We start from the raw sequence: 11,582 nt of genomic DNA, 5'->3' as shown, positions 1-11,582 counted from the left end.
GATGTGGCAAGAGGCCTGTTTGTCAACATGGACCTCCCAATGGGGCTGCCTGGCTACTTATGTCATGGTTGTGGGCTTAAGAGCAAGTTAAGGAGAGAGGAAGAGAGGATGAGAGAGTGGGTGGAAATATAACACAGCAGGAACAATGCATTGTACGTTACAAGACAGTCAGAATTCACTGTATCGGTAAGTTTACACCACCGTGAGCAGATACCTGTCAGAAACAACGGGGGAAATGAAGATGTATTTTCAGAGTTGCTGTCTATCATGTCAAGGAAGGCATGGTGACAGAATAGGTTGTACAGAAGAGACAGCCCTCTACCATCACTTGTGGCAAATTCTATTGGTCCAAGAATCACAGGTGGACCCTGATCCATTGTAGGAGTGGACTGCACACAGGGAGGAATACTGAGAATCATGAGGAGCCATCTGAAGGTAGGCTCCCCAGATAGCTTACTAGAGTGTTGACTTTGGAATATTTTGTTGTAATAGTCCCAGATGGTATATGTTGGAGATTACCCGTGTGCCAACAGAGACAGGAAGACACAAGAAAGATGTCCGAGTTTTTATGTATTTTATGAAAGAATTTTTCTGTATTTCTCAGCCCTACATCTGTTTCTTCACTTTCTTCTTTATAACAGTAAATCAATCCTGTATAATAAAGCAACCTCTGGAGGCATCACCATCCCTGATCTCAAGCACTACTATAGAGCTATAGTAATAAAAACAGCTTGGTGCTGGCATAAAAACCAACATACAGACCAATGGAATCAAATTGAAGACCCAGACATTAATCCACACACATATGAACACCTGATTTTTGACAAAGAAGCCCAAACTATACAATGGAAAAAAGAAAGTATCTTCAACAAATGGTGCTGGCATAACTGGATGTCAATATGTAAAGATTACAAATAGATCCATATCTGTCACCATGCACAAAACTCAAGTACTATTGCTTTCTATCACATTTATACAAATATACTACACATTTTCTACCTTCTTCAAAATTCAAGACTGTTATTTAACCTGGTCAAGTTTATATAAATCCATTTTGTTGAAACTGCTATCAACTATCAAATTGTGACATTAAATTACAAATTACACTATCCACTATCTTTTTTATGGGGGGCAGTATTTTGAGACAGGGTTTCTGGGACTTGCTCTGTAGACCACCACCGCCCGGCTGCCCCATCTAATATCTTAATAGATGCTTTTTACCATTAGAGGTAACATTGTGGGTTGAACCATATGACATTCTGTACTTATATCAAAAAAGAAACCACTTGAATATAGTTTTACATAAGCCTTGTTTATATGCCTTTATTTTTTCAGCATCTGATGGTACAATTGTTTTTATTTGCTTTTACCTAATATTTAGGAAGTTAGAGATTATTTTCACATGTCCTTTGATCTTTTGAATTTTCTCCAATTTCCCACATACAGTCTGCTTACTTAGACCAGGAAAAATAAAAGTATTTAAGAACTGAACAGGCGTGAAAGCACATGCCTTAAATGCTAGCACTTGGTTGGGGAGGCAGAGGCAGGCAGATCTTTTTGAATCTGACGTCTGCCTGGTCTACTTAGTGAGTTCCAGGACGGCCAGGACTACATAGACTGTCTCAAACAGACAAAAAGCAGATTATGGACATGTTCACAGGATAGGGAATAAGTAACTGATGGAATCTAAAATTCTTCTGTGGTATTGAATTAATAGTCACCATTTCCTCCCATTCTCTTCTGGTGTGATGTTGCCAGTCTCCATCATAGGTAGTTGTTTCTCCACCCTCCTGCTCCTGGCCTGCCGAATGTGCTGAGAACACTGTATGAAGTCCTGCTCTTAAGCTTTAAGGGACTGTCAAGCTTACCTTTACTGCCTGAGGCCCACTGCCCCACTTACTCACTGAGGACACTCAGGCTTACTGACGAACCAAGATGTCTGTCCCACACACCAGCTCGCACCAGTCGTGAGGCATGACTGAAACCATGCTGAATCCAGCTCAGCTTCACTCCCAGCTGACGCTGTGTAAGTCAAACTAGATGAGACAGCAAAGTAACCAGCCAACTTACATAAAATAAACCATCACTTAAGCCATTAAACTTGGGGTGGCTTCTTTTACAACAGTCAACACAACTGTGCTTTTGTCTGCCAAGAAATAGGGACATTTGGAGGAAAACACAACTTTATACTTTTATTTTGAATAGACACTATCTCTTTTAGTTAAAAAATCCACAACTATTAGCAGAGCACATATTTTGTGAAAGGCATTATGCTAACTAAGCACTTGGTGTATGTCATGTCATTTAGTCTTCAAAACTCTCAAGTACAACTGTCCTTACCTTTCTTATGTCACAAACCAATGACCACCAGAACTTGATTCAAACCTATCTGACTCTGGAGGATATTTTGGTCCTTTATCCTGTCTCCTCACATTAAAAGAAATTCTAAGAATTGGCCAGTCAAGTCATATTTTGCGGGATACAATTTTAACAGTTCAACTTAGTATATCACGTCACATCAAAATATAAATTAGGCCCGGAAATACAGCTCAGGGATAGAGTTAACATGCCTAACATGTGCAAGGGCCTGGGCTAATATAGCTACAAAAATATTTCCAGATTTGCATTAGAAAGTTTGACTGCAAACCAAGAATAATGTACTACTCAAAACTCAAAATGAAAACCAAAGATGGCACTATAAAGCCACCCTCTCTATATATATTCATTGTCCTAAACACAGACCATGACATGAGTGAAAACAGAACATGGACAGGGCTGAGGCGGAGGGTCTTCCCAGCCCTGGTCTGGACAGCAGCAGCAGCTCCGTTTGTTGCTACAGACTATCAGTGCATAAGAACTACATCCCTAAGAAATGGTTAGGCTTTTTTTTTTCTTTTCGAGACAGGGTTTCTGTGTAGCTTTGGAGCCTTTCCTGGAACTCACTCTGTAGCCCAGGCTGGCCTTGAACCCACAGAGATCCACCTACCTCTGCCTCCCAAGTGCTGGGATTAAAGGCGTGTGCCACCACCGCCAGACTAGGTTTTAAACTAAATCTACAGGGCTTCTTTTTCCCTTTCCGAAGTACTGGGGATTGAACTGGGGCTCCTGTGTGCTGGGCCCAAGTGCTCTAGCTCTGAGCTTTAGCCCCGGCCCTAATCCTTTTCTAAGGTGAGGTTTTGGCACACAAGAAGTACAGCTATTCTGACAATACCTTTGAAACAAATGTCAAAGAACATTTAAGCATGGAACAGCAACACCATGGCTTGACAGAACTCTGCTTACACGTGTGAAAATGGAGCTGCAATATCCTAAAGAGATATTTACCCTCAATGCAATTTAGAATGTCAAATATTTAGGGTGTGTACACTCGAAATGGGACACAAACTAGTCAAAATATACTTTAAAAATGTTTAAACCAAGATCAACATATCCAGTACAACTAATGGTTTAGCATACCCACATGTACTTTACAAAAGAAAAAAGGAGAGGGGAGAATTTGTCCATAATTAAAACTTTATTGAAAAACTGACACCAAAATAGGAGATCACTGTTGTATACTTTATAAAATCAAACACAGTTACATTGTCTTGGTAGAGTCACTGAACTTGATAAGGCTTTCTGTGAAAAACACAAACTCAGGAACTTGTACAGGTGATTAGTGTTGCTTTCTTCTAAATGAACAGCCTGTAAAGGAATCAAGAGAGTGCATTAAACACCTTACTCTATCTGTGGTGTGATTTTAGTGGCAAAGAGTACTTTAAAAAAAAAGTTTTAGAAATCTGATTAATTAGACATAGGAATGCTAGATTTCAGGTAGAAAACTTAAGTTTCTGAATATTATGATTAACAGAAATTTGCTATAATAAATGTTGCATGTGAGTTTATTCTGACATGATCACAATGGTGCCTTGTTTTCAAATACCATGAAATCTATTTAAGACCATAAACCTGACTCTATCAGTTCACACTGTTTTGAAGATCCTCTTACTCCCCTATTCAACAGTCTCCCTCCTACAAAGTTAACTTTGACTAGAGTTCCTCTCACATGCCAGAACTCTGCCACAGATGCACTTTGACGTCATCTGTTAACATATCCATACAACTTCCAAGATCAAGGCATGAGATAAGTTTCAGCAACCCTGCAAATGCATATTAACAACACTATTAGTCTTATGTGTCTTTTTGATTTTTTGAGACAGGTTATTATAGCTCTGGCTGTCCTGGAACTCACTCTGTAGACCAGGATGAACTCATAGAGATCTACCTACCTCTGCTCCCACCCCCCATACTGGGATTAAAGGTGTGTATCACCATACTCCACCTTTTTGTTGTTGTTTTTTGAGACAGGGTTTCTCTGTGTAGCTTTGGTGCCTTTCCTGGAACTCACTCTGTAGCCAAGGCTGGCCTCAACTCAGAGATCTGCCTGCTTCCGCCTTTGCACACTAGGATTAAAGGCGTGTGCCACCACCGCCCAGCCGCCCTACTCTTACACACCTTATGTTGACTTTGGACTCTGATCTCATCCAGTCACACCAAATAGATCTCCATCTGTAACTCTTCCAGTGAAAATGTGGAATTCAGTTCCCCAGAATATCACAAGCAAATTTCAAGTATTGTGGAGTTGTAAATTTGAATATATTATTATGAAAAGCTTTGCACACAATTATTTTTAACTTACTGCATTAAAGTGAAGAAAAAAGATTAGATTTTTAAATTAGGCATTAAATAGTTGTCCATTTGAGGTATTTGTTCCTTACTAAGCAATGACTTAAAATCCCTTTTATGTACCAAATATATAATAAACAAACTATTTTAAAATCTCATGATAAAAAAAAAAACACCCCTGTCCAACAGTGTAGGCAGTTACACCTGCTTCCACTCTGACTTGTTTTTAACTTACTCCAAGTTAAGCACAAGTATTCCAAAGTTAGAAAAACAGCTGCAGTGTCACAAGCTTAAACTCGGCTACTTGAGCAGGGGACTCTTTAAAGAGCCCACAAGAAAACATTTGAAGTCTTATTACTGGGATAGAAAACACCAAATGCTATCTATACCTTCTGTGAGCCTGGCTTTTCCTCCTGTGGGCTGGCACAACACTGTTGAACAACCTACGCAGAGAACCACTGTCTGAGCGTGGCTGAAAACTGTAGTAATCTTGTAGCAACCTAAAAGGAGGAGGGGGACAACACAAAGTTTGCAAAGTAGATGAAAACAGCACTGGCTCATCCCATTTCCTGTCACGATGTAAATACATGTTGCTTACATAATAAGTGATGTTTTTTACACACTTGCTGTAAACCTTGGTCCCTGCTACAACAGCAAGCCACACACCTAACAAAGTATTCTAGAAGCCACTTACGGTTTTTTTTTTTAAAGGTGACATTTTATTAAACTTAGTATTTATGAAACATTAACACTTCAGCATGTAATAGACATGTCTGTCATCTTTTTCATGTTATGTCTTCAGAGTTTAGTGTGTTACACTTAAAGACTGTCCCTAGTTTCACCGGTCACATTTTAAGCACTAAACAGCCACATATGGATAATGGCCAACATATCAGACAGCACAATTTGAGACTCAACATACTTTCATTGCACCGTTAAAAATGGAAAATGCATCACCTTAATGAACAGCTTAAAGACTTAAGTCAAACGTATCTCCCATATGTTTCGACTAGTACGTTTATTTAAAATGTCCCTTGTGACCATTCTGTAATCTCATTTCTATTCAACTGTGGATCCTGTCTTACTAAAGCTTCGATCTTTTCAGAAATTTCCTTTAGGACCAGAAAATTTGAAAATTTACCTGGACATTTCACATCCATGAAGTAAGAATTTGGGCTCTGAACCAGCCGTTTCTTCTTATGTTTTTTCTTTTCCTCTTCCAAGGAAGGGTGTAATAGATCTCTAGCCAGCTGAGTAAGGAAGCATATTGTTACTGCTGGAGTCAAAGCACATTGCTGGCGGATTTAACCGCACGACCACCGCAAAGCAGGAGCAACAGGCACACTCGGCAGGGGGAGCACTTGGATGTGACTTTTAAAAATGGGACCACTTCCACCCAAACTTTGCGTTCGCCGAGTCCTTGTCCTGGGACTTCACGGCGGTCGAGGCGCATATGGTAGACAACCCCCTTTCTTCTACGATCGGCTGGAAAGCCAGCAAAGCTAAGTAAGAACGAGCCTCTGGCCCAGGCCTCGCGGAGGAAGCGCCGCAGCCGATTAGCGCGAGGCCGGGATGATCTCAGCCCCGGGGCTCCATATCGGGTGGCCGGCACAGGCTATCGCGTGCCGTCCGGCCCGCCCGCCCGCCCGGGGTGCAATGAACGTGCCAGCAGCTCCGAGGACTGTTACGTTAGCAAGCAGAAAGCCGAAGCCCACCGCAGGCTGGGAGCTGCTCCCCACCCGCCGCCCACTCGGCCCAGGCAGGGCCACGCCACGCCACGCCACGCCGCCCGGGCAAGCCCGGACAAGCCCGCCGCGCCCCAGCCCGCACCACGAGCCGCGGCGATGGGCAGGAGGCGCCGCGGGCTCAGCCGCCGGCCGAGGCGCCGGATGGGCAGAAAGTCCGAAAGAAAGCGAGCCTGAGCCCCAAGGCAAACACTCACGGGCATGGTGACGGCTCCGCCAGCACCGGCGCTCCAGATCGCAGGGGAGAGGTGCTCGCTAGCGAGCGCTCAGCTACAACTTCCGGGATAGAGGCGGCCGGGCGGAGTGGAGGGGAGACGCGGGCGGGGCGGCCGCTCTAGGCTTCCGTCTCGGTAGTGCGGCTCCGGCCCTGCAAGCCGGTGGGAGTCTACTGAAGATCGAAAAGGCTCCTGCGCTGAGCTCCGACTCCGCCCTGCACGCGGGCAGGCCTGGGAAGCCTCGGGGCCACTGGGCTATTGGGCCTCGGACATTAGGCATTAGAGGGAAGCCAGACCTGAGGCTGCTGCCAGCCTGGCCTCTCCCTGTTCATTATGCGGGGCAGGGGGTGGGGGTGAGGGGACACACGGAACAATAATATCTGTTCTTCACTGTGTTAGAAATATGATGGGGGGGGGGGGCGGGGCGGGGCTCAGCGCTTAAGAGTGTTTACTGCTCCGGCAGAGGACCTAGGTTTGGTGTTTTGTATACACGCCAGGCAACTCACAACGGCCTCAAACTCCAGCTCCAGGGGAATATGCAGGTCTTTTTTAGTCTCTGATGGCGCTGCATGCATATGTGCACACACAGAAGAAGAAGGAGGAGGAGGAGGAAGAAGAAAAGAAGAAAGAGATTCACACATAATTAAATGTTAAAATATGATATTGGTGTTGGGGATATAGCTCAGTTAATAGAGTGCTTGCCTTGCATGCACGATCCCCAACACCACTAAATAAATAAATGGTTCTTAACTGCTAAGATCCCACTGAAAGACTGTGGAACAGGCTCATAGTGTTGTGCACGCTCCTTCTAAGGAGTGGGCCTTGAGGTTCCGCACGGGATAGGCTTTACCTCAGGTTTGCTTTGCTCTGAAATAGTTTTTAAACAAAACCCATTTGCTGCTGTGTTTGGTGGCACCAGGAGGCCCCTGCCCTCTGAAGGTTACGCTGATTTCCCAGGGCCCACGGTGAGGAAGACAAGTTTGACTGATACTGTGAACCTGTGTGATCCAAAACTGGGAAACCTGCCAGAGAGCTGAGGAGATGGTTTGCTCTGTAAAAGGCTTGCCTCAGAGGAAGAGGAGGCACTCCCTGCTGCACAGAGGAGGCAGGTCCCTGGGGCTCAATGGCCAGCTAGTCTAGCCTTAAGAGTTCCAATCCAGTAAGAGTCCCTGTCTCAAAAAAACACGATAGATGGCACCTGAGAAAGAAACCTGAGGTGACCTCTGGCTTACACACACACACACACACACACACACGTGCGCGCACCAATTATAAGCTTCACTCTAAGAATGTCCTATTAACATCTCATATGTTTCATCTCTTTACTTCTTTTGGAAAAGAAGATACATGTATAATATTCAATTTGCATAAAACAGAAGAAAATTGAAATAAGCACAGGAGAGGCTGGCTACCTTAGTAGAGAGCTTTCGTAGTGGACAAGAATCCTTGGGTTCAACTTCCAGCACTGGATCAAACTAAGGAGTGATGGGGCACACTTCTAATCCAGCATTTAGTGGGATGCAGGCAGGAGAATCAGAAGTTCGAGATCATCCTCGGCTACATGAGACCCTCTCTAGAACAAATAAAATATGAATCAACACTAAATATTGTCATACAGATAATTATGTACATTATTATAGGTGTGTAGGCAAAATAATGGCCCTAAAGGTTTTAATGTCCTAATCCCCATGGCCTGTGATTACCAGACAAGTGTAGTTAAGGTTGGTGGCTGTGGTTTGAATGAGATGTCCTCTCCATAGTCTCTGGCATTTGGGCCCTTCATCCCCAGCTGGTGCTGCTGTTTGGGTAGGTTTAGGAGGCGTGGCCTCGTTGTAGGAAGTATGTCAACATCCATACCATGATGGTGTTGGGTTCTTATTGTTCTGGAACCACAAACCCAAATAAACCTTTCCTCTCTGTCTTAATTAGGGTTTCTATTGCTGTGAAGAGACACCATGACCACAACAACTCTTATAAAGGAAAAACACTTAATTGAGGTGGCTTACATTTTCAGAGGTTTACTCCATTATCATCATGGTTTGACATGATGGTGTGCAGGTAGACATGCTGCTAGAGAAGGAGCTAAGAATCCTAAATCTTGACCAACAGGCAACAGGAAGTGGTCTGAAACACTGGGTGTGGCTTGAGCAATATGAGACCTCAAAGCCCACCCTCACGGTGACACCCTTCCTCCAACAAGGCCATACCTACTCCAACAAAGCCACACCTCTTAATAATGCCACTCCCTATGAGCTTATGGGGGCTAATTACACTCAAACCACCACACTTCTATAAGTTGCCTTTGCCATGATGCTTCACCACAATAGAAAAGTAATTAATGCAGTGGCTTTGTGGTGGTGGTGATTGGCAGTGGTTGTTTTGATTTTGATTTTTGGAGATAAGGTCTTGCTCCATAGCCCCAGATAGGCTCAAACTCCTGATCCTATTGCCTTAGCCTCCAGAATGCTGGGATGATAGGTGTGTGCCAACACCACACCAGATATTGCTACTGACTTTGAAGATGGAGGAAGGGCACTCTGAGTCAAGGAATATGGCAAACTGTTGTAAAACAATCTTTGTACCCTGTAAATATGGGTAATACAGAGCTGGGCAGGAGAGATTGGGTTTGAGAGCCAGACTAGAATAATTCTGGGAGAAGAAGGGCAGAGTCAGAAGAGTCACCAGGAGATGCAGAGGGAGCAAGACATGCTGGAGGACAGGCAAAGCCATGAGTCACATGGCAGCACATAGATGAATAGAAATGGGTTAATTTAAGTTGTGAGAGCCAGTTAGTAATATACCTGAGCTATTGGTTGAGCATTTATAATTAATATTAAGTATCCATGTTGGTATTTGGGAAATGGTAGGTGGGCAAGAAAAGTCCACCTACAGGAGGACTTCACATACAGCAAACCAAGGCAGTGAACCTCCAGAAAGAAACAGCATTCCTAATTCCTCTGGGTCAAACTTTTAAAATACAGAATTGTATGATAATACATTTGGGTTTTTTTTGTTGTTGTTGTTTTTGTTTGTTTGTTTGAGACAAGGTTTCTCTGTGTAGTGTTGGTGCCTGTCGTGGACCTCACTCTGTAGCCCAAGCTGGCCTCGAACTCACAGAGATCCGCCTGGCTCTGCCTCCCGAGTGCTGGGATTAAAGGCGTGCGCCACCGCCACCTTTTGTATTGTTTTAAACCACTGTATTTATGGTGATGTCTTACAGAAATAATACAGCAATGAAGACCTAGGAACCAATCTTAGCTTTCACTATTTCCCTTCCCCACTCATAGTTTTCACAGCTAAACAGCATCTCATAGATAGTTTGCTGTGAAATAATCCTTTTGTATACTGTAAAGATTTGTTACTCGCATTGGTTTAATAAAAAGCTGAGAGGCCAGTAGCCAGGCAGGGAGGATATGTGGGACAACCAAACTAAGGGTGCTGGGATGAAGAAGGGTGGAGTCAGAGGAGATGCCAGCAGACACAGAGGAAGCAGGATGTGTAGAAAATGAGGTAACAAGCCATGAGCTACATGGCAGAAGGTAGATAAGAAACATGGGCTAATTTAAATGTAAGAGTTAGCTAGTAACAAGCCTGAGCTATCGATCAATCGAGCATTTGTAATTCATATTAAGTCTCCATGTTGGTTATTTGGAAACTGGCAGGCAAGAAAGAAATGTTTTGGTTATATCAGGACTTAAACCGTGGGATGTGTGAATGGCTCAGTGAGTAAAGGTGCTTGTCACCAAGCTGAGTTTGATCACAGTAGTGGATCGAGAGCCCTGCATTCCACAAGCTGTCCTCTGACCTCAATAAACATGCATGCAGTATTGGCACACATGATAAGTAATTAAATAAATAAAGTAAAAATGTTTTCAATTTTAGATTGTGAGGTGAGAGAAAGGATTGGGGTCTGCTAGGTGGTGGCAGCACACACCTTTAATCCCAGCAATCAGGAGGCAGAGGCAGGTGGATCTCTCTGTGAGTTCAAGGCCAGCCTGGTCTACAGAGAGAGCTCTCAGACAGCCAGGACTATACAGAGAAACTCTGTCTTGAACCCATCCCATCCCACCCCCCAAAAAATAGAGTTCTGTAAGAGGATAGAACTGAGAGAGAGGTGGGGGAAGAAGGAGAAGAGGAGGAGGAGAAAAGAGGAGAGTGAAGAGGAAAAGAGAAGGGAGGGGAAGAAGGGGAGGGAGACGATTTAGTGGTTGGGTAGTCCAGCAATGGCCGACTGCATGCTAGAGAAGCAGAGAACCCAGTGAGTTCCCACTTCAGGAAGCTGGATGCCTCAACACTCCCAATCTGGAAACCGAAAGTCTTGGAAGTTCCCTTCAGAGTCCCAGGTATTAAGTCTCACTTTCAAGGCTGAAGAATCTCGAGTCTGTCAGACAATGACGGCAGCATGGACATGCTCACTCAGAAGGAAAGTGGTTTAGAGCTACAGCCTGCCTCTGGCTTCCCTTTTTATACCAGCTAGGCCCCATTGGAAGGTACTATTAAGGGCAGAACAAGCACCCTATGTCCAGTCAGTATCCACATGGCAGTCCTCTGTGGAAATGCTCCCACAGACACAAAGATGCATGTCCTCAGGCCTTGCCCATCTTCATCTAGTCAGCTAACAATGTCATCCCTGCCCCTGGAGCCCCAGAGTTTGACAGGCTTGAGGCTCCTCCTGTTCTGTGCTTGAAATGTCCATGAGGATGTTACACAGTGGTAGGACCTAGCCATGTAGGTCTTTGCCACTCTGTAGACCAGCAGCATCCCATCACTCAGTAACCTTTTGGAAATAGTCTACAGCAATTTCCGAGATCTTCAGAGCCAGAATCTGAATTTTATCATTTTCCAGTGACGTGTGTAAACATCCCCTTCTAAGAAGCCCTGGCCTAGACTAACTGCGTTCTTTGCTCTGTGTGTGGCGCTGGGGGTGTAACTCAGGATGCTGTACATGCTAAGCACA

The 11,582-nt window shown here is 44.2% G+C and overlaps 1 protein-coding gene across 1 annotated transcript; it reads right to left on the bottom strand.

The window, feature by feature from the left end:
• Positions 1–3,495: 3,495 nt before the first annotated feature.
• On the bottom strand, positions 3,496–6,756 carry Rps27l (ribosomal protein S27 like). The gene is made up of 4 exons (XM_006979305.4): positions 6,608–6,756; positions 5,807–5,915; positions 5,055–5,165; positions 3,496–3,684 (listed from the first exon to the last, which is right to left on the bottom strand). The coding sequence occupies exons 1-4, from the start codon at positions 6,611–6,613 to the stop codon at positions 3,656–3,658; spliced, it is 255 nt and encodes an 84-aa protein (XP_006979367.1). The 5' UTR covers positions 6,614–6,756; the 3' UTR covers positions 3,496–3,655.
• Between the last annotated feature and the right edge of the window lie 4,826 nt (positions 6,757–11,582).

The sequence above is a fragment of the Peromyscus maniculatus genome, chromosome 7 (assembly GCF_049852395.1).
Source record: "Peromyscus maniculatus bairdii isolate BWxNUB_F1_BW_parent chromosome 7, HU_Pman_BW_mat_3.1, whole genome shotgun sequence".
Classification (NCBI taxonomy): domain Eukaryota; kingdom Metazoa; phylum Chordata; class Mammalia; order Rodentia; family Cricetidae; genus Peromyscus; species Peromyscus maniculatus.
The sequence above is the reverse complement of the archived record's forward strand: the minus strand, read 5'-3'. Positions and strand labels throughout refer to the sequence as shown.